Genomic DNA, 24430 nt, shown 5'->3' on the forward strand with positions numbered 1-24430 from the left:
AGAAATAGAAGGGTAATATTCTAATGCCAGCTTGTGATCTGTCAGACTGTAAAGAATAGTAGAAGATGTTGTAATAGAAATTAGAAAAGGGAAGGACAGGCATTTAAAGTGTTCTTAGGTTTTTTTCTGAAAAGCAGAGTACTTGCAAATTATAAAGTGTAGGTTAAACACAGTGTAAGAAATCTTGGGAGATGGCTTTATTTCACGTTATTTGACAGTTTTATTTTAATCAGATTTGTATTTTTCTTATTTTAAAATTGAACAAAGAGGATTCTGATTGTTGATGTAGTTCAAAGACAGCTTAGTGTGTGTGAGCCTAAGGTTGTCAAAGTATTTTCAGAAGGAAAGTGAGAGGTGCAAATCAAAGTGAAGAGCAGAGGCCACTCCACGTGTAGACTGCAGAAATGGAGATGGAAACAAAGATAGTAAAACAGAGTAATCCAAAATAAATTCATCACGTGCTGAAGTTCAAGGGTTTTGTCAGTGGAAAGACAAATATGGTTTAGTCCATTAAGAAAAGGAGAGTCAGAATTGAGAATTAAAAGAAAAGTACTTGGCGAAGTACTTCAGGATTTGACAATGAAACACTTCAGGAGCAGAAAGTTCACCCACTCTCTGTGTGTGTAGGAGAAACAGTTAAGAATTTAGATATAGAAGGTTGAGTGGTCAAATAGGGTTTAAATATAAATAATATAAGAAGATACAAGGATACAAGGATAGCTGAGGATGATGATTGCAGCATCATCCTCAGCTATCAGGCCATAATTGCCTACTAAATTTGGTGAAAAAGGGATTGCTCCTCCCTCACTCGCTAGCTCCAGGTGCACAAAACCTCAGAAAAATATCTCTAAGCAGGCATGACATGATGCCACAGAGTTTTGTGGACCCAGGTCTTAGGGCTGTGGCAGCAGATTACATGGCACTTCTCCTGCAGGCCAAGTGGGTCTTCACCTTGCCTTCAGCAGTGCCTTCTTCTGGTGATCCAGCTGGATCTTTGCTTCCTCCTTGGCAAGGAAACCAGCTTAACTCTGCCTGCTCTTCCTGCAGCACTAACTGAAAGTGCTGGCAGCAAAAGCTCCCCAGTGCTGCCCCACGTCATGTCAAGGGAGAGGGAGGTAATTTAGCAGATACTTGTGGTCAAAAACTTTATTGGTGCTATGCCTCAAAGAAGGGCTTTCTAAACTGAGATGCATTTAGCAAGCATCTTGTGTTTAGAGATACTGTAAGAAAATAATGTTTTTCTTACTGTGGGACTCACAGGGTTAATAAGTGAGGAAGCCATTGAAGTAAGAAAAAGTATGTCATGCTCTCTGTCCCTTTTAAGATGTTTGACATCTTTGATTCTAATTTAGTCCTGGTGATTTGTTTTAATTATATTTGTTCCACAAAGTATACATTAGATAGACATCTGTGTTATTTTGCTATTTGTTCATGCCTGTCTCAGTAAAGAAGGTTTTAACTGCTTATTTCTGCTGGGCTGTTTGACTAAACCATAAAGTAAACTCTTCAGCCTGGAATAAAAATTGCTTTTACTAAATGATACATGTGGCTTTTCTGTAGTTTTACTTTAGTACTACATCACTGAAACAGAGTTTAAAGTCCTAACCATAAGCAAGTTATTTTTCTTTTTTGCTGTACTGTTTAAAACATGTATTAAAGGAGTATAAACAGACACTGATATATCGAATTTGTGCCAATTTTTTTTACTCTAGACTTCATGAAATTTGGTTTGCTCTAGATGTAAATTTGATGGAATTCAATATTAAAGAGGAGCTTCCAGTAAAACAAAATAATTTAAAAAAACCCCACCACTTTAGCAGTTTTATCTACAAAGAAAATTTACATGCCCAAATTGATAGATATTAATTGCATTGAAATACAATTGGAAATGCAGTGAGTGGAATCTCTTCAAATGATGCAGCACTAATTAACTTTCAAATATTGAGTGGTTTCTCTTATTTATTTATTTATTTGTGTTATTTATGTTTTAGGAGCATCAACTGGTATTTCTGTACATAGCTATAATTTCATTTTAAAATTTACTCTCCTCAATGGACATTCCTTCTGATGGAAAGTGCACATTTTACTGTTTTTTCATATAATGTACTGTTGTGCAGGTCTAAAAACAGTCATGAATACAGGAAATAAAAAGTTAGTGATTTTTCATATGATCACTACTTTAAATTTTATGCTTTATTTTATTGATTCTAAATTTCAAAATATTTTTATCTTGTTTCTGGAATGAGTTTGGGTTTTCATCCACCATTCAGAAAGCAGATTTGAGAAAGCAGATTTGCAAAAATTACAATTGTAAATTAGGAAAATTCTCTGAATTTCTAAAATTTTTAATAGCTGCTTAAAGTTCTGAAGTTGTAGCGGCTGTAGTAAAATATTACTATCAGTACTTCCTTGAAGTTGCAGTAGAAGTAATTTCTTCTGTGGTGGTTTATAAAAGTTTTAAATACATATCTTTGAAACACCTGACAAAATGCAACTAAATTAATATGTCTTAAACATTTTCCCTTTTTAAAATAAAAATATACATAGGTAAGAATTGCCATCCATCTTAGTCTTTGCTTGCCTTGTCATTAAAAAGAGGAAAAAAAAAAGACAAAAAAAAAACATTAGGAGGAGCTGATACGATGTGCCAAAAATACAAGAGTCCACTCCCTTACCTAGGAAGAACTGTAAATTGCAGATTGTGTAATTATTTCAAGTGCTGAATTGGGTGTAAAAAAGCTTTCCCATCATGGTGGGGAACATTTAATGTCAAATCCTCCAGACAGCTGTCACTGTGATTGCAAAGCTGGTCAAAAGTCTGAATGAGCGTGGAGCTCCTTCTCCTTGTTCTGTGTGGTCATGGTGGCAGTGGCTGCGCTGGGACAGAGATTGTTTGTTCTTACTGGGGCCTTGATCTGAAGTTTGCAATGGGCTTTACAGCTCCTGGCAAGAGGTGAGATGGTGCAGTAAAAACCACTCAAGTTATTTTTAACTCTGTTGCAATTTCAAAAATCCTGGAAATATCTGAAGGCTTCTGTGGGAACTTTCATGTTAATATACTCACAGAAGCAATTTCAGAAAACATTAAAAAGTATTTTTTTGCTCTCTCCCACTCATTGTATGACTACTCAAGGAATAATTCCAGTAGAAACATTTTGATGCATTAGAAACATTTTAAACCAACCAGAAACAAGCAAAAATAATAAATACATGATGTAAACTTGTGATAAAAATAGTTCTTTATACAGCAATAAGGTCTTTTGAATTGAAATGACAGGTAGTACATCATGTGGTAAAAATGTCATGCACAGTGCTGGCTTCAGTGTTGCTTGCAGCAAAGCTTTAAGCATGCTGGGAACACCCTGTCAAAGTTTTGCCCCATACATGTAAAATGAAATAGAATTATTTTGTTAGCACTCTTGTAGTCCCTTTTGCTCATTGAAGTAGTTTATGCCTATTATAACTGTACGGCTGGGCTTCGTAACTACTAGTAAAAATTGTATAGATAATCAAAGATGCTCTTTCAGAGTACTTATAAATATTAGAGAATCATAGAATCATTTATTTTAGAAATGACCTTTAAGTTTTCCACTAAACTATGTCTCTAAGTGCCACAACTATACATTTTTTAAATACCTCCAGGGATGGTGACTCAACCACTTCCTTAGGCAGACTCTTTCAACGTGTGACAATGTTTCAGGGAAAAATTGTTCCCTAATATCCAATCTAATCTTCCCCTGGCACAACTTGAGGCCATTTCCTCTTGTTCTGTCACTTATATTTGGGAGAAAGGTCGACCCCAACCTTCCTACAACCTGCCCCTAGGGAGTGGTGGAGAGTGGTAAGGTCCTTCCTGAGCCTGCTTTTCTCCAGGCTGAACAGCCCCAGCCCCTTGTGTTCCCTCCAGAGCCTTCCCCAGCTGTTGCCCTTCTGTCTTCTTGCCTCCCTGGCTGTCTTGCAGTGTGAGGCCCAGAGCTGGGCACAGCCCTCGAGGGGTGGCCCCAACAGGGCTGAGTATACAGGGATGGTCTCTTCCCTAGTTCTGCTGGACACACTGTTCCTATAAAGGCCTCCTTGGCCACTTTGGCACATGCTAGCTCACTGTGAGCTGGTTGCTGATCAGCAACTTCAGGTGCTTTGCCAATGAACAACTTTACAGCTGCTCTTCTCCAAGCCTGTAGCACTGCATGGGGCTGTTGTGACCCAAGTGCAGGACAAGGCATTTGGCCTTGTTGAACCTCGTACAGTTGGCCTCAGCCCATGGATCCAGCCTGTTCAGATCCCTCTGCAGAGCCTTCCTACCCTCTAGCAGATCAACATTCCTGCTCAACTTGGTGTCATCTGTGAGCTGACTGAGGACTCACTCAATTCCCTTGACCAGATCATAGATCAAGATACTTGCTGCACTCCTAGGGCTCAGCCCCCTAGCCTGTCTTTTACCTAGCTAGTTAAAGTTTTGAGCAGCCAGTTTTTCCAGTAGAATGCTGTGGGAAATGGTGTATAAAGCTTGATTAAAGTCTGGATAGCTTTCACAGTCTCTCCCTCATCCACCAAGCAAGTCACCATGTCATAGAAGGAGATCAGATTGGTAAAGCTGCACTGCCTTTCATAAATCCAAACAGGCTGGACCTGATCCTGTGGTGTTCTGCCTGTGCTCTGTGCTGGCTCAAGGTGTTGTGCCCCATGACCTTCCCCAGCACCAAGGTCAGGCTGACAGGCTTGTAGTTGTATGAATCCTCTTTCTGATCCTTCTTGTAGATGGGTGTCATATTTTCTAACTTGCTTTGAGGTGGAACCTCTCCAGCTAACCAGGTCTGCTGATAAATGATGGAAAGCAGCTTGGTGAGCACTTCTGCCACTTCCCGCAGTACCTTTGGGTGGATCCCATGCAGCCCTCTCGATTTGTGTCTAAATCAGTAGTATTTTACTGACCCTTTCCCCTTGGATTGTGGGGCATCATTCTGCTCCCCATCTGTCTTCCAGTTCAGGGCACTGGGTACCTGAAAAACAACTGCTCTTACTATTAAAGACTGCAAAGCAGGAACTAAGTACCCCAGACTTCTCATTCTTTGTAATTATGATCCTCCCACATCCAATAAAAGATGGAGATTGTACTTAGCTCTCCTTCTGTTTCTAATACATTTCTAGAAATGTTTTTTATTGTCTTTTATGCCAGTAACCAGATTTGGTTCTAGTTGGGCTTTGGCCCTTCTAGTTTTCTCCCTACATAACCTCACAACTTCTTTGAAGCCCTCCTGAGTTGCCTGGCCCTTCTTCCAAAGGTTATGCACTTTTATTCCTGAATTCCAGCCAAAGTTCTCTATTCAGCCAGGCTGATGGTCTTCCCTGCTCATCTTTTGACACATAGGGATGGCTTGCTTCAGTGTGTTTAAAATTTCCATCTTGAATCATGTCCAGCTTTCCTGGACTCCTTTGCCCTTCAGGACTGCATCCCAAGGGTCTCTCTCAACCAGCATCATAAACAGGCCAAAGCCTGCCCTCTGGGGGTCCTGCTGGCCCCCCTCATTATTTCTCCAAAAATCAAAATCTATTTTGTGATTGCTGTGCCCAAGACAACCTCTTATTGTCACATCAGCCACCAGTCCTGCTCTCTTCAGAAAAACAGCTCTGGTGGGGTTCCTTCCCTAGCTGGCTCATTTACCAGATGTACATGCCAGTTGTTGGAGTATTGATCCTGCCACTTTTTTAGGAGGAGTAGCCCATTGTATTTAGAGTTCCATCATTACTGTAATTTTTATCTAGTTATATGAAATCTTTCCTCTCATTGCTAGTATGCTACTTCATAGATTTTCTCATAGTTTCTCCTGTGTTTTTGTGGTATAAATGTATGGAACCATGCATGGAAGGGGAGTAAAAACAATTCTAATAGTCTGTTGTCTTTTTCAGAAGTGAAACCTTTGCTGCCCTAATGGGGTGAAATCCCTTAGGATACGCCATATGATTTTAATATAAACCAGGGAGTTTTCTTAGTATTCTTACTAGTTCTGGAGACCCTAGTGCACTGCTAAGAAGTACTTACAGCATTTCTGGTCTTGGGAAACTCGGTGTAAAGACAAGTTTCTAATTGGCTTCTTTCTGCAGCAGACTGAATTGTGCAGTGATAAACATTAGTGGCCCTATTTTTCTGCCAGCTCAGATGTCAGCTACTGGTGAGAAGAAAAATAAAAAATCCAAATGGAAAGTTTAATTTGGAAAGTTTAAAATCTTTTATAATCCATCTGTGAAAAAATTGGTAATTTCTTCAGTGTCACGCCCTTCTGACAAAATCATCATTTGAAATAAAAAAAAGGATGCTGTGTTTGTCTTTGAAATGGACAACTTAAACATTGAAAGAGAGGGAAGCTCTTTGAAATGAAGGAAGTTTAAAGGATATGACTAGGAGAAACAGTGGTTCTGGTATTAGGTGAACAAAAGTCACAGATCAGAATTGTCATCCATGCTAAGTGTTTTACAAAAAAAAAAAAAAAGTATTATATTATGCGTTAGGTAATTTGTCAGATCTTGTAGGTGTTTGTAAAGGAGAGTGACACAAAAGTAGAGCTGTGAGCTGCAACCTTAGCTGACCTTAATTAAAAATTGCTCTCTGTCCTGGTTATAAGCCTCTGCAATTCCATTAGCTTCAGTGAATTTCTCCAGCTTTTGCAGGAACCTAATCTGGAGTTAAGGGTTGGTGCAGGGCTGTTGATTCTGTTCCTCTGTATTTCCTGTTGGTAGGGTGCACCGTGACTCAGTGTGTGGCCTGCCTTATTTTGACAAAATCCTTTGTTCTCATTAGTGCCGTACGGAAAATTATGCAGTTGGGTTCTCAAATTACATCCACTGTTTTTGTAGCTAAAACTGGGTTTATAAGTATGAGGTGTTGTCTGCTCTCCTGTATGTTAACATATGGCTTCTCTTCCCTTCTGCCGTCTCTTGTAAATCAATTTTATTTGAACTATAAGAAAAGCGTCTCATAACTTCAATGCCTTTTCAAATAGCCTTTGAAAAACAGTTTTAATAAAATTTCCTATAGCACTGAAGCTTCTTAAAATATGAAGCTATTGTACATCAAGGAGAATTTTGCTGTTTACCATCATGCATCTAGAGACAGGAGAGAGCATGCTGTAATTAACTTGTTTGACCTGAAATGTATACAAGGAATGGAAAATTTGGCTGCATGTGTAATGACCTGGTAGTCCAGGTAATTTCCTTTATGCCTTAAGTTAGGTACCTGACATTCATAAGCATAGAATCTTGCTTGTTGAGCAGTCTAGCATTATATTTGCAGATCTACTGCTATACTAACTGGTATTGCATTCATGTTCAGTGATTTATTTGATCTAGAAAGCCAACAAATTTCTACTTTTCTAAAAGGAGTTTTGTAGGGCTCCAGATGTTCAAATGATCTATGTTCTAGTTTCCCTCTATTACATCTGTGAAGAACACATGATCATTTGCAATATATGTGTGTATATATATGTATATATGGTGGGACATTATATATATATAGTATATACATCAACATATATTGGGACTTGATTTTCACTTTGGTCTATGACTACAACATTGGACTATGGCTTCAACAACCTGTTTAAGAAACCTTACAAATAAATCACTGATGATACTTATGGAAGTTACCACCTTCCTTAGATAAAAGTATATTTATAAAGTACCAGTTTGTATAGAGCAAGCTTTGGATCTGTCCCACTGTCACATAGAGCATAAAATAAGAAGCTAAAATTTGCAATGGCTGCCTGATACACACAAGGGTATTTTAATTAACCTGCATGCAGAAATTAACCCTTAGAGTACTGCTTCAAATTCTTCAATTTATTTTGTTATTTAATTTTACCAGTGGGCTATGCTGCTTTTCTACTCAGTTCATAGTACTGTACATAAAGTACATTAAATGGCCATACAAAAAAAAAAAAAAGTGAGAAAAAGAAAAAAAATCCAATCAACTTTTTATAAACAAGGGATTCTACAAGACAAAGTACTCCAGGTTGCTAATGGGTAATGTATTCCTAAGCAACTATTTTTTGTTAAAGGTTTTCTGAATTAAAAGCTTGTAATGTTTCACTGTACCTGTGTACTTGTTAGGTTTCTTCCTAAAGTATCATAGCTGTGTCTCCTTTAGAAAGAAGTCAGTTCTTTAAGGGTTAATGTGGGGTTAAGCAATCCTGAGGTATTCTCCTGCTTGTCCTCTCCTAAAGGTATCTGCATGTTAATTCTCAAATATTACCTGAAGAGGTGAATATAAATAATGTATGAATGACTAACTGAATGAATGAAATAGTTCCTTTGAAATGCTTGCTTGTATCTTGTAATAGACTGGAAAACAGAAACATGATTTCTGGATCAAGGTCTTTAATGAAATGCAAACAATTCTCAGCAGAGTAGAAACTCACATACTGACAGTTTATTCTGATTTCTTTGTCTTTCAAATAGCCCAATAGAATCCTGCCAGAATTTCTACAAAGATTTCACATTACAGATCGACATGGCTTTCAATGTGTTCTTCCTACTCTACTTCGGCTTGCGTGTAAGTAGTGTCTCTTTGGTAGCAAGAGGCAGGGAGGGAAGGCAGCTGCTGTATGTGGTGATTGAAATAGAGATTGTATTTTCTTTGAAAGACAATTAATATCTAATGCAAAAAATGTGAGCATTGTTTTGAAATGTGTAAGTCGAAGTTTTAAGACTTAAATAGAACCACTCCGTTAAATGTCTTCATGACACACTCATTTTTTCCCTTTATTTGTATATTTACATGTAATGTTTGTATAAAGCAAATGTTTTAATTACTTTTTAATTATTAAACTAGTGCAAATGGTAGTTTCACCTTATTTAAGCACATAGGCAAGTTCTAACTATGATGCCCTTGGCATCTAAGCTTGCCAGTTTCTCTGGGCTGATTTTGTATTCAGGAGAGAGAAATGACCAAGTGGTTTCATTCAAAAGCCTGAAGTGCTGCTGCAGTCCTGAACTATGCCTTGTAGGAGTCACCCTGCTGATCTCCTCGGGACATGTAATAATGGGACTCTGTAAACCCCTCTCTATTGAGAAACTTGTGAACAGCAAATACATGATTAGACTACTACCAGCATATTTGGTGTGCTGGATCAAAGGTGATGTACTTCCAAATACTTTATAATTGCCTACACTTTTCTAATATTACTGATACATTGTCAGTAAATGTGGAACAAGTATTTTTAGCATGGATAATACAACTGATAACGTAGATGGTCTATCTCTCTAGTTAGACCTTTCATTTTAATCTCAGTGTTATTATCAAGAAATTTGCAATACAGACTTCTTTCCAGTGAGACATGTTTTGTCTGGACTGACCTAAAACACCAATAACTACACTAACTTTTGAGTTTAATATTTTAGAACAGATACCTGCAATCAGCATGAAAATAATCTGATTCTTTCATCTCTTTCCCTCTTTTTTTTTTTTCCTTTTTTCTTTCCAGTTTATAGCAGCCAATGACAAGCTATGGTTTTGGCTAGAAGTTAACTCAGTGGTAGATTTCTTCACGGTCCCTCCAGTGTTTGTGTCAGTATATTTAAACAGAAGTTGGCTTGGTAAGTACAGTAGTTTAACCTTCAAAATGCTTGTTATAAAATTACTTCCACTTTGCACATTTGGGTGGAGAATTTCTTCATCTTATGTCATTGTGTAAAAAGAAGAATGTTTCCAAAGTATTTTTCAAAGTGAATTTTAAGCAGAAAGGTGGATTTATTTAGAAAAGGCACATAGTTTATCTGTTTTGTTTTCAATTCATTAGTGTAATCTCCTACTCTAAATAGTGGGGAGCTCCCTTTTGGAAGTAGAGTGTAACAGTAGCCTGCCTTTATCAAACCATGAATTGGATTTGTCTCAGCTTGCAACCTGAACAGGTGATCTAGGTCATTCATTCCCTGAACTGGATTGCCATGGATCATTGTCAACAATGAAATCAATATATTCTCCATGCATTTTTTAAGCTGGGGTGGCTAAATTTTGAGTCCTCTGAAGTGACTGATTTGAGAGATACATTTAGACACTTAATATTTTTGCTGGACTGCTAGGAATGCATTAGAAAAGATATGCCACATGTAAAAGGGAATGCAAAATAGAGAGGGCATTCAATTAAAAAACATCCATAATGTGCCAAATGGGGTTTCTTGTACAAATGTTACATGCACTTATATTAGGAAAAATGAATGTCAAATGTTGTGGGGTTTTTTATTCAAAGAAAACATCCTAAAAATAGCATACTTTGTGACTGGCCTGTCTTTAGGCAACAAATGAAACCTCAGAGTTTGGCAATGCATTCCTTCAGAAGTCCAGGCACTCATTGTACCTGAAAACTGAAGAGAATAGTTATCTTAAATGTTTCATATGGAAAATAAAATAAACCAGAGGGTCTTTAATAGTCTTTTAACATTTCCAATCTTAATATAGAAATGCAAAGATACAAAAATTATTGATGAATTTTTTCTACAGAAAGAGATCAATAAATTTATAACCACAGTAAAGGTCATACCAGTGGTTATTAGTATGCCAGGGAAGAAAGCAGTAAAACAACCAGAAAAGATCACTATACATCCTCATATGATTGCTCTCTTTATCACATATCACTTCTGTCATATATAGAAAACTAAGGAAGGCTTTTTGAAAGAGAAAATGTCATACAGTTCCACGTTATGATAGGAAATAAAATTTTAAAAGAAGGTATGTAAGTAAAAAACATGCTTATCCTTGAAAGAAAATTGCTAATTTCGGTAGCTATAACTTCATCTCAGATTCCTTGCATTATGTGAATTAAAGGGATGGATTTTCACTCCTGCATGGGATGTATCAGAGTTTCCCAAGATCTTTGAGATTGAAATCCTTGGAGATGAAGGCTGTCTGAGAGAATAAATAGAATCACAGAATCCATTGGAAAGGAGTACGAAATGAGAAAGTAGCAAGACCACAAACTGTGGGAAATGAGGCAGAGATAATTATTTGGAATGAATACCCTTCATGAAAGTGACTGCGTAATTGACTGACTCATGGTGACACAGCAACCCAACCAGCAGTACTGACAGGGATAATGAGAGTGTTTGCACATTTAGCAGTTTCTGCTGCATGGATTTCATAAGTTTTATGGCAGTTTTCAAGAAGAGTTCAGCACTCATAGGGTTGAAAGGATTTCCTTATCTCTTAATTACACCAACATCGCTTTATCTTGATTTCTTGTTTATAGCCCCACTTTGTTTCCTCGTGGAATCCCCTGAGACATTTATCACCTGCTGAGGCAAAAAACTGATGTGTTTTTTAATGTAGTCATCTTAGGAGTAACATATTTACAATGTTTTAGCTTTGCATCTGCTTCCAGAGGGGTTTTCATTTTAAATAAATCATCCTTAGTGAAATCATTCACTAATTCAAAAATGTGAATTGTTTGGATTTCTAACATAGCTTTAATTTGGACCAGCAAGGTATTTTGAGAAGATGTGAACAAAGAATTTTCAAGTGAATATATCAAAGGATATTAATAAAGCCTGTATATTTCTTTTACACCTTTGAAAGGGATGGCCCAATTTACTGCTTGTAGAGCTCAAATCATACCCTGTGGTAGGACTGAGTGTATGAGTAGGGGGGAAGGGAGTGTATTTAGATCATATTATTTAATTTCAGGTTTGATGCCTACTTTGCCTTTTTCTCTTATATTAATATAAGATATCCTTCTGCTGAGGGGGATTCAGAACACTGAAGTTGTGGGTTTTTCACAAGTTGTCCCCATGTGTATGTGGGATTAGCAGGGAGGTTTAGCCTTTTAGTGAGGCACGTAAATAGAGAGGGCTTAAGGTTAGGCAATGTGAAAATCATTCCACCTTGGCACATTTTAAGAATTTCTTAATGAGTTAGCAGGTTTCCTTTGTAGGCTTTAGATTTCAAGATGATTTAGGAGCCAAAATAAATGCACCATCTGGAATGCATTGTGCATCGGGGTCTTTCCAGTTTATTTCATTATTGATTCATGTCAGTCAGCTGTAATGAGTTCATGGAAGTACTTGGCAGAATCAAAGCTCCCAGGGTGGCTCTCTGAATGCCCAATTCAACAAGAGCTGTCCTGGTTTAGCTGACTGACTAGTATCAGTATAGGCCCACAGTTTGAGCAGTATTTTAAAGAAACCAAACTATCCTAAATAAATGATAAACTTTGCCTTTGGAGCAGTAAGTGCTTACAGAAAGATGTGAAGCGTAGCAGAGGACATGCTCTGCATGTATCATCTGTTCATGTACAGTAGTGGGAAGCCAGTGGATTTTTTCTGTTCTTATGCTAGCTCAGAAATGCCATCATTCACCTATTATGTAGCTCTTAGTATGTGAAGCCTTCTCTCCCTGATACTCTTTTATATTCAGCTGTTCTTTACATATATTCTTTGCATCTTGAAATGCTCTATATGAATTAAATTTTCAATCAGTATTCATAAAGGATGTTTCAAATCTAGTCTTCTACCTAGATTCCAGTTTGCAGACAACATTTAGTATTGAAAGACAGATCAGATTATGCTTTTTCAAAAATTTTCTAGGAATGTCATTATGATCAATGTCTAAAGTAAAGCTGAAGGCAAAATAGCACTTCAAACCTGCAAAATACCAGATTTTTAGATTTGGTAAATCCTTCAGAAAGGGTTTCTGTGGTAACATTTTTGCATGCACAGGGCAGAATAAGAAAAGGTAGCACGTGAAAAGAATGCATTTGGCATATGGAAAGAGCTACATATTATTGAAAAATTGGGGAAAGTACAGATAGGAAAGAAATTTTTAATGAATCTGTATAATTCATTGATATATAGTGCTTTATCATGCTGTATAAACATTTCCTATGTTCTGACTTGAAAACTGTACAGATATGAACATCAGTGTGTTTTGGCATGCTCCTTTTCATCTGGATCCCATGACATTTTTCCAACACTGTTTTGCAAACAGTAGCATTTGTGTAGATACTTGCTCATAAGCTACAGCTGTGCTTTATCAAATCCTATGTATTGCTTGCACAATTCCATACAAGAAACTTTCTGATAGTGGTAGGACAGTTCTCCAGGTAGAGGATTCTACAGAGTAGAGAGAATCTTCCCAAGAGAAGAATGATTTACAAGTGATTTTGACAGTGAATTTTAACCAAATTATTTCCATGCAGTGCCCAAGTTTTTGTATTTTGCTTAAAGTCTAAGTGTGAAGGTAGGCTAAAAGGGTTGTTGGGCAGAAAATAATTTGTAATGAAAGAAATAATGGCGTGGTAAATTTTGTTGTTTGTTTGGTTGGTTTTTTTTAACCACAAATTTGTCATAATTTAAGTATCCTAGCTAAGTTTCAGATTCAGAATTTTTTTCCTTTGGACAGGTTGCAGTCTGAAAATTTGGAGTCCTACAACAAGTGAATGTCTTCCAGTTTTATTTAGTAAAGACTCAATAACACTTTACACACTTAAAACCATTATTCTGTCTTCTGTGGTAGCAAAGCCAATTCAAATAACTGAAATGCCTTTAATCATGTACTTGTATGCTTATGAAAAAAGAAATATTGATTTTATGATCTGACTGTATTGAACTAAATTGCCTTGACAGGATTGTATTGTTAGAGGGGGATTTAACATAAGAAATATGATCTTGGCTTCACATTTGCAAGAACATGTGAATGAGGAACAATCAGCCTTAGATTGTGATATTAATACAAAGTTATTAATACAACATAATAGATGAATTTGATAGTCTTATTATTGAATCACAGAAATTTAAGATAAAAAAGGTCTTTTGAACAATCTTACTTCCTTTTTCTGTCCGTATGTTTCATCTGTTCTACTGTACAGGACATCAAGGGATGGAAACTGTGTGATTCCTATAAATTCTATTATCAGGAAGATTTTTTTTTCATCCTTATTCCCTGACATGCCTTTTAGTCTAAGTTGCTGCTGATAGTGTACTTTTTTTTTTTCAGAAAATAATTTGAGATGTATAGTGGGGTAAAGAAGAGAGACACCAGCTGCAAGTGCAGACACATGCAAAGTGTAGAGAACAAATCTCTTCAGGGGGTGATTAGTGCAGTTTGGGAAGGGGATCCTTTTTTCCAGTGTTTGCTCAAATTCTGTCCAGGTCCTGTTCCAGGCATTTCAATTAATTTTGGATGAGACTTGTGCTTTCAGTATCAATGCCTGGTCAGAGAAGAGTAATACCAACAATTCTGGTGGAAATTCAGCTTTCTTGTTGAATCAGAGAATGAAATTGGTTTAGAGATAAATGACTTGGGAGAAAAATTGGATGTGTCTTATTAAGCTAGTTAAGGTGATGGTGTGAAGCCTTCTGCCCATCCAGCAAGTGTTCCTCTAGATGGAGCTTTAGTTAAAAATCTGTACATGAAAACAACATTTGTTTTAATGCCCTGTAGACTTTCTTGCCATAATCTCTACAGAACAGCTCAGCCTAAAGCATATTTGAATCTGTAGAACACTTTATTCCTTGTGGAAAACTTAGATGGTTTAGTGGAATTTAGTTACACTGACACAAAGAAGCCCTCTGATAACTTGGTTATAGGGATACCACTTTGACTTTGCATTAATTTACTGGATTTTGGTGCATCTACAGGTCACAAAGCTCCCTTGCTCAGCACCTTAAATTTGCAGTCATTTGCAATAACTTTATGAAGTGTTGTGCATTTCTGCCATCTATTGGTGGAATCTTTGAATGCACATCAAAATTCTACAATTTTTTTACAAAACTAGGATCTTTTATACAGCTTTGATGTATTTTTGGTCATTTTACTTAAATTATGAATTATTTTATGTATAATGGAACCCAGAGTCTCTGAAATGTCCTAGAAGAACTTTATTTTACGTATGTGTGCATGTGTACTGCTTTTATATATGGTAACATTTCCTTCTGTGCTTCAAGTGCCTTCAAACAGGTATCAATGAATTTAATGAAAAGAGTTTTGAATGCTCAGTGTGCTGGGTGATTTGTCAGTAATCTGTCATTGAATTGACTGTATTACATTGGCATTGTATTGGAGACAATTTTTTTTCTTTTTTCTAGGCATCTTAATCAGTTCAGGTTTCACAGAGCATGTATATTTTGATAGGGCCCCAGTCAAAGTAATGCTTACTTCCCACCTGGAATTTGAGTTGCTGCAATGTTAAGACCAGAAGGTAACCTTGTGACAAGTATATATTTGCCTAATCCATGACAGATTTTTATGGATATTGTTGCATTCATTTGTGACCATACTCTTCTTCTTTCTCCTCCACTGATGAGAAGTCAAACACGTAGCCAAAAGACCCTGGAGCAGAGCAGAAACACAGGGACAGCACCAGTTCCAAGTGTCATTACATTAGTGTCTGTCATCTGACATGCATAGAAACTGTGCTCTTGCTTCCCTGCCTCTGTGAACTCCAAGCAAACAGGGTAATTTAAATCAACTGTTCCCAGTCTGTCTCTGTGGGTGGTACTTAACATTGCACAGAAAAACGACCCTAATAACATTATGATTTCAATTCTGCTTTAATGGGAAAGGGGTGATAGGCAGGGGGGCGTCTTGATTTTCTTTTTTTCATGTGTGAATGAGAGGCTGGCTTAGCCCAAAAGTAGACCTAGTTTCTGAATTTTGAGAAGTTGTTGAAAGCTAATATCATAGCTGATAACAGTAATATAGCTTTAAAAAGTGCTTTCTACTGTATTCGCCAGGCTGGATGGACTAACTTGACCTCTATCATCTATAACCTGACTGAGTAACAATATACCTTCAGTGGAAGAAAAAAAATAATCTAATCCTAAATTTATAGTTAAATTCACACAAATGTTGCCTGTAAATTACTGCTGATTGTTTGTTGCCATTCTGCTTCACATGATTCCAAGCCCTGCTTGTCACTAACTTACTCTCTTCATTACCATGAATTTCATCCTCATATATCATTGCTAGCATTATAAGGCAGAATAATAATAGAAATATTAAATAACTTAGGTCAAGAACACATTCCTGACAAAACTTCCAGGGAAGACATGCTAGATACATTTTAAGACTCCCTGGGAGTTTAGTCCATTTAATGAGTGCCATGGCAATGCTGAGTAAATTACATCAGTATTTATAGTTCTGTCACTCAAACCTGTCATTGAATGGAAAAGCAAATGGCATATGATGCTTTCCTAAATGTATAATTACATACAATTACTTATCTTGACTACTCAATTACTTTGTAGTAGAATTCTTTGTTTTGTCTGCAGTTAATTAATAGGCTCCTGGTTGTTTCTTTTAAGCTTATGGAAATAACATGAACTTTTTCTGGAACTTCTATAAACTACATGTACCAGATTTGCTTAGAACCAACTCTAAGTAGCCCACAGAGTTGTAAAAACTATTGGATACAATTTACCCAGACATGATGACTTAAAAATGTCTGGTTTAACAGATGTTTATTTGCATTTTCCTTAGTCACATTAGGATGGCAAGTATGCAGTCATTACATGACTGGCTTTTTCTAAGTGCTGAAATAAAATATGCATGGGAAACTTCTGCTTTTTCCCCATTATTACTGAAATGTCCACCATGTTTCTAGTCAAGCTATGCTATGATTAAAACGTCTTTGCAATGCAGTAAGTCTGTGGTTGGTTAATAAATTTCATAAATGTTTTATTCTTTTTGAGTTTTGCTGTTTTTAAATTGAAAAAATAAATTACTTTTTTGGACTGGATTTTTTATTTTTTTTTAAATTTTTAAGAACAGTAAACATTGTTAGTGTTTTCATTTAAGTGACCTGAATTTGAATTCCTAGGAAGATTTCCATGTCATATAACCAACCCTCCCTTCGCTGAATACTCAGTATTCTTTCAGGGTTACAATATTTAGAACTTCTACAGTTATATGAATGTTCTTCAGCATATGTTTTTTTAGGTACTATGCTGTAAGCCAGTCTGGTTTTATGTATATTTCATACAAAGGCATGTAAGCAGCTAAACTTTACATTACCTGGTGTAGGCAAATTATCTGTTGTCATCGTTGCTTGGTGTTCTATGTCATGTTTTTTCTGGACATCAATCCATAAATGTTAAAGATCACAGTCTCTGAAATTTAGTGATTGAGAAACACAGAATGCTATTTTGTTGTACAATGACTGCTAAATACGAAGTTATTTATAATAAAGGATTTTAACTTTGCTCAGATTTAATTCAGTCATACTCCCCTCTAGGATAATAAAAGGATAGTAATAGCAAGTATAAAGGATTTATGCTGAAAAGTAAATCGCTGCAATTTCCTTTAATAGCCAAACATTTTGCATTTCTTAATAGATATTACATAATTTTCTTCTCTCCATATCCCTTTTCTGTCCAGTTAAAATATGTTCTCAATAACTGGATGTTTTGTGCAAAAAACAACTATTTTCCTTTTATCCTGCTTTTTATTATCAGTCTAATTACTTTATGACTGCCCTTGGATTCTCTAATGGTTTCAGTAGTCTTTCTGACTCTAATTAAGTTCTTCTGCTTAAATGAAGGCTACTTAGACTGTTGAGTTTTCTCTTTGATAGAATGTGGAATAATACTGTAAAAGGAGAGAATCCATTCCCTCAAACTGCTGAGGAAACCCAAAATTATTTATTCTGTCTTCTGGCATTTGTGTTTACTTGAATGAGAGGCAGTTAAAACTGCTTCTTTTAGGGTCACATTATCATCAGTCAGATGATTTCCAAATTTTCTTGAGCTATCTACAGCATGTAACTGACTTGCACACTTTCTTTAATGGTAATATGAGAGATTAGATTGGTTTCTATATTTTTTTTTAATTTGACTGGTTCTTATGTCAGCTGAAAGACCAGTTCAAAATAAAACTTTATTTCTTTTCTCCCAGATGGTATGTTAATATGTATAGTTCCTTTCAGGCATTCAGTCCAGTCATATTACCCTATCCCATGGTTATTCCCCTGATGGCCTCATCCATTGATTTTTTGACTGTGTTTTTTTTAACTATTTTCCATGTGAGTTTGTTGCTGAGTGGGATCTTCTCACCCTTGAATTTTGAATGCTTGTTATTCGCAAGCAACTTTATAAATAATATAATTGATGTCTGCCTTAATCTAAAACTAGAAGTCCTTATACCTAGAACATGACAGTTTATATTTTGGCATTTTTAACATGAGTTCCATGATTTCTGGTTACTCTTTTTGATCTTTAGCTCATTTTGAATTTCTAATTTCTTTAACACTGCTCAAAGGAACTACTTTATCTTCTAAACCCTGGACTAAAAGAACTGCAATGTCCATGTAGTTCTCATTAATTCAGCACCTAGTGTGCTCCAGTGTGCTCTGTGGTGCATTGAGTCTGGGTTTATGTGGAATTAGAAGAAAATGCATTATTCAGTTAAAGTAATTAAAAACCCCAAACTGCATATCTGTGTTACTCCTGACTTTTTTGCAAGACTGAATTAATCAAAGGCAAATCCTTTTGAGACTGGAATTGTTATAAACTGATGCAAAGATAGTTGGGCTTTCACTAGAAAGATTAGAAGTTAAGAATTCCATGCGAGACTTGAGAAAGTTCTTTTGTGTCTGTTTTTTCTGATTATCAAAGGGCTCTGATGGAACTGATGTACTCACCTGAGACTGGAGGTTTATTTAAACTGGATCATTCATATCCTTCCAGTAATCTTTTGGCAATTATCTCACTCTACTTTATAGATATGAAACTAAGAAAAGTCAAGAGAGAATTTGATGAAGATTTTTCACTCTTGTTTTCATTCTACATTCAAAAGGGAAACGTCATTAATATGGTTATTTACATGCACTGCTTGACCATCATCTGAGAGGTCCAAACCTTGTTGGGATTAGGAAAGATGACTTCTTGTGCTTCAGTGCTCCATATCAATGTTAGAAAAGCAGCTGGTGAGAGCCTGCTGCTGGTCACACCAAGGCTGTGGGTCTGTCCCTGTCTGGGCCATATACCTGGGAGCTGCACTTGATCCTGGTGGGTCCCTTCCATCTCAGAATATTCTGTGAATCTGTTAACTTCTAATCTTCCTACTCATGCAACATTTCAGGATTAATGGTTGGATGGCTGAAAATCTATTCCTTTATCCACTATTCTTTGTCTTTACATTTGCAGTATTTTGCTATACAAAGTCAGCATATAGAGAAGGAAACCTTCGGAAGCGTTCTAACAGCTGAAATATTTAAGGCTTTTTCTGAGGTTTTGAGTTGCAGGGTATTTATACCATATGGCAGTTTCATACAATATTGACTTAACTCAAGGGAACAGTATCCTTCATAGTTTGTCACATTTTGGCACTTGTTTCACATCAATTATTTGAATGCTTAACATTCTCTAGTACTTCTGTATTTATATTCTTATATTGTACAAGGCTTACGCTTGATTCACTGCTGACCCACAGACATTTAGCTTTCATAAACCTTGTTATCACCTTCAGCAGTGCTTAGTATCATACTATCTCAAATTCTAAATGAAAACAGAAACACATCGGAGCAATCTGTAAATTAAAGGATCAGAGCAATCTGTAAAATGAAGGACAAATTTCTGCACCACAAAAACATCTCTGGAGTGATTGACTCTTCCATAGCTGCTTGCACTGCAGTGGCTCCCCTAATGGATTGCCAGAGAATTTGCCAATAGAGCTAATGATGCTCAGACGCCAGGGTTTACAGGTTCTTCAGGTCTGCATCCTTTGGGAACTTTTTTGTGGCTTTTCTTAGTTTCTTCTTTCAGGGAACTTTTTAATTTGTAACGTTGCTAAAGATGCTGCTAAACTTGGGACTGCATTTTCATTTCATTCAGGCATTTAGTTTGTTTATGTAAAAGTACATTGTATTTATAAATTTTATGTAGTTATTAAAGATTTTTTTCTAAATCTATCTAGTGAACGTCTCTGCTTTGATATGTATAAAGGGATGTGAAGTGAAAAAAATTACGTCTTCTTGGTATTTTAGGTTTCAGATAGCTAAGCTTAGCTTGTCTTCAAAATTGCATCTACCAGAAGCAGGTTTTCCTGTGATATCTCCCCAGATGCACTTTGATTCAAAATCCAAATGTTGGAAAAGCAGCATATTTAACTTCATAATTTCGTTTGTTGCTAGTAAATATATAGCATGGGGCAAATAAAAAAAAAAAAAGAGAATAATGCATCTTTTAATTTTAAAATAGTGTTAAAACAGAAAAATGAGGGCTTCTACTTAAGTAAAACTGCTATAAAACTTTCTTTCCAAAGCTATTTTCTTGTGCAGTTTTAGGTGACTTATACAGAGAAATTATTTTGCCATCTTTTAATATCACCTTTTATAAAGTAAGGCAGATGGAACTGTGCTACAAGGACAGGTTTAGAACACAGCATTTACTTTGTTAGGCATTATCCTTCAAGGAGTGCTGGTTTTATTCAAAACAGTAATATTGGAGCATCACTGTGGACGTTTAGCTGAAATTAATCGCTGTCTATTATCTAAAGTGAGAAATTCAATTTGAAGAGGTTTTGCATCAAAGTTGGGATATCTAGCAACCATAATTTTCATAATCAAAAGTAAATTGTTGTAGTCCCTTAGAAGCACAGATGACTGAGAGCAAAATGCTTTTTGAGATTTCTGAGGTACTCAAAACTCTCCAGTCATTAGTTCTCCATTATCTCATAGTTACCCTGCTTCTCTGTAGAAATTATCTGTCAGCTTTATTGTCTTCCTAATTGCTGATTGTGTTTTTCTTTGATCAGCCCCACACCATGTGGAACTTTTTCCTACAAAACTGAAGGAGTTTTTGTGTATGGGTGAGCTCATGGTGCACTACAGAGCTACACTGGTGCCTTTCCAACTCCTGTGCAGCCAGCAGTTAATGCCAGTCTCATTCATCCACCCTGCAGCCCCTTGGCCATCCAAAATGTCCTTTGCTTGAAGACAGGGAGTAATTGCAGCTGGAACTAGACTTGGGGGTGTGGATCATACCTGCAGAGCCCAGCAGAAGGTCTTTTTTTGCTGAGAGCCAGCTGGAATATTTGTAGCCAAATAGAGCACTGACACTGCGTGCTGGAAGTGAAGTGAGGATTATTTTCACATTTTAACAGTTTGCTCAGTTTTACTTAATTCTATTCTGGGATGCTTTTCTCTGAAGTTAGTCAAGGGAGCCAGTGAAGTTCAAGTATTGATTGCAGTGTTGTGACAGCAGAAGAAAGAATCACAGCAAGATAGATAAATATAAATTCCTAATATGGTCTTCCAAAGCCTTCACTTTTTTTTTCTTTTTTTCTTTTTCAAAATGCTGCTTTGAAAATCTTAGCTATTCAACATTCATCTTGCCTGATACCAAAACTCCTAAGACCTGGAGAGGTTCTTACCAATGTATGTTAGGGCTGCTGTAGGTAATAAGTGTAAAAGTTCAGTTTTTAATTACATTCAGAAGTGATTAGTTAATTATGTAAGTAAATGAATTCAAATTTTTTGATTATTAAATATTAAAATTTGTGTTGTAGATACATAATTTATATCTTTTTTATGCGATTTCATGATTTGAAATTTAGATACTTTTTAAAGCACAGTTAATGGAGTGTTTTTTTTAATGGCTGACATGGTTGGGACAATGCTAACTTTAAAGAAAAAGTTATTTTCATAGTGGCTAGTGTGCAGGTAATAAATGACGATGGTGTGGCATCAGTGAACATCTGAGTTTCTACACGTATAATACTTTCCTTCCTATAGAGGCAAAGTGCAGATATCAGCACTGTAAAAGCAGAAACATCTGGAAATGTCATCTGAATTCTTTCATGTTCACTCTCACCTGGGAAATTAATCTAGAGAAAATTGTATATCATTGCAGGTGGGGCACATCCTGTAAGAAATATGCTGCATTCAGAGGAAGATAGCCAATGACACATAGATTTGAGGAACAGAGTCTTCTAGGAAAATTTCAGACACCTACTTTACTAGGCACTGGCTCTAATCTACTCTGATAGTGCTCAGAAATTTCCCTATCTTCTCTTATTGATTGGGTAACATCTGCCTTTAAGGGAAAGCATTTCTCTGTGCCTGAAAATGCAAGAGTTTTCTTCTCAGGAGGCAGAGCACAGATTTCCTGTCTAACTTGAATTTGAAGAGAAGAGTTTTAAATGCTCCTTCCTTTACTGTCTTTATTCTTGACTCACTCTTAGTGATGAATTGACACTTGCAGTTCTCAGACCTCATATTTAAACATGATGCACTGCTGAGGAGGTAAAGACTATTTTTTAGTAGTGATTGGAGTGAAATAAGGGATGCTGAAATTCGGTGCATGGATCTATACCACAGTTGTGTTTGCAAAAAGAAAGACACCAAAATCTTTAACTTCTGTGGAATTTTATGACTAAATTCTTAATCCTACAGCTGGTCTGAAATACTCTGTTTATTATTTGTACAATATAAATTTGCACAATATGCAAGGAAGCATTCTGTACATTGAGTAAAAGGCTATTGCTTCACCAGGACAAGCATAAATATTTTTTGAATATGTGTCAGTCATCTGGTCAGAAAATAGAATCAATGTTTTTTGCACCTGGATCATAATCACATAGAAAATTTTGTGATGTATCATTCTCTCATAATTAATCAATATGTATCTGCTCATATCCATTCTTTAACCATTTCCTTTGTGCAACTCAAAGGCTGAAGAGGATGCATTGTATCATACCAGTAGATTAGAAGTGAAATACTTGACTCCTTGTCAAGCCCTATTTCATAGTATGCTCATTGTTTCTTTGGCAGTTCTGGCCTGTGCCTTGTGACTCACGGGAGCAAAGACAGGCAGAATTGCAAGTCTTTTTTTAAATCAACCTCCTGCAGCATGAGTCAGGCTTTAGATCTGGCCTTTGCCCTTCCTTTGCCTTTGTTCTTATCATTTGTTCTGCCCTATGGTTGCAGCCTCTCAAAATAGAATATTCCTGATTTTAGTGCAATTTGTTCCTGATGAATGCCAGGGAAAATTATATAAGATGCTAACTTGTGATTTTTCAGGAAGGGAAGGCTCTTTATTTTGAGTTGCAATGGTCACTTTAGAATGCAACCCCCAAATTTCCAATCTCCTGTGCCACCTTCTTTGCAAGATTAGCTTGCTGAGGTTTAACCTCTTATTCCAAAGCCAATTTTAGTTTTAGTAGCACCATCAGTAAAGTGTACAATTACTAATTTTCTCCCCAAATCAAAGAATTAAAAAAGGCATATTTTCCATTTATTTTGAACATGGAGTCACATTATCTGGAAAGGATTACACAAATGAATTATTAAAAAAATAGAAAAATAAGAGCTGAATAAATTCTTTGCCTTAACTCTCTTTTACCCACTAGGTCAATATGAATATTGGTTATTCTTCCCTTCATAGTTTTAATCTTATGTTGAAAATGGCACCAACTTGGGTCACTTTGGTCGGATAATACTTCTTTTGTAATATAAAATGTTTACAAGTTACTGCTCCCTGGTTTTATGCAAAGATCTGCTCTTCATTTACTGCTGGCTATATCTGTGCTTGGTTTATGGAATATGACACAGTTGTTGCCTGAAGTGGTGTAAAGCAGAAAAGTGGATGTTTACATATTGAGTGACTGGTGTTATTCTTGCCAATGCCAAGCTTTCTGAAAATGGTTCAATAGCTTAAGACTTTGAGACTAGGAGATAAAAACTAAATAATGCAACTTCATGCATTTTCTCAGGAACTCGAGATTGGATTGTAAATTTACCTTTTAAATTATTTAGTGAGAATAATGAGTGGTAAATTCTTGTCAGAATGAGCATTATTCTGGTTTTGTCATAATCCATAGATGTTTCTGCAAAGCTGTACTAAAATGTAGTTGTTGACCAACCTGTAGCGCTTTTAAATCCAGACATAGCAGGTTATTTTTTCTTTTCTCTGAATAATACTTTTACCATTTTTGAAATAGCAGCAATGAAAATTTTATGGGCCATTTTGTGTACAGCAAATGGCTTTTACATTGTCATTTCAGAAGTAGCAATTTAAAAGAGAGGAAAGGTAGCATGTGGAAAATTCTGTGTTCACTTATTGTAGATTAAATTAAAAATGAATTTTCAAGGAGAGAATTGTTACAGGATATAACGCAGATATTTTTCTCTGCAGCAGGTTTCTTCTTGGCATGTTTCCGTGTGGTTTTTTGAGAGATTGAGGTTTTAAGCACAACTGTAAGCAAATAGAATCCCACAAAAGCACAGCAAACCCATCACCCATGTCTAACCTGTGTTTTAAAGGACAATAATTCAATACTCACTTCCACCCACTACATTGGTTTTCCAAGGCAGGCTCTAATCTTCCCTTGCTCTCCTTCAAGAGGATATAGCAAGTACCTAGTCCTGCATAGCCAAAGGTAAAGTGGAGCTTAGCTGCTGACAAGTCTTGCTTTCTTCTCCTGCACATTTAAGCTTAATAGCTTCCCATTTGG

General features: G+C 36.3%; 1 protein-coding gene across 7 annotated transcripts in view; it reads left to right on the top strand.

Moving 5' to 3' along the window:
• Positions 1-24430, top strand: part of KCNMA1 (potassium calcium-activated channel subfamily M alpha 1) — a 407920-nt gene that overhangs the window by 224359 nt on the left and 159131 nt on the right. For all 7 annotated transcript variants that reach the window (XM_050976320.1, XM_050976322.1, XM_009087486.4 and 4 more), the window contains 2 exons: positions 8449-8542; positions 9474-9585. In XM_050976320.1, the coding sequence (XP_050832277.1) occupies positions 8449-8542; positions 9474-9585 (206 nt within the window). The remainder of the gene's footprint in view (positions 1-8448; positions 8543-9473; positions 9586-24430) is intronic.

This window comes from Serinus canaria, chromosome 6, assembly GCF_022539315.1.
Source record: "Serinus canaria isolate serCan28SL12 chromosome 6, serCan2020, whole genome shotgun sequence".
In the NCBI taxonomy this organism is placed as follows: domain Eukaryota; kingdom Metazoa; phylum Chordata; class Aves; order Passeriformes; family Fringillidae; genus Serinus; species Serinus canaria.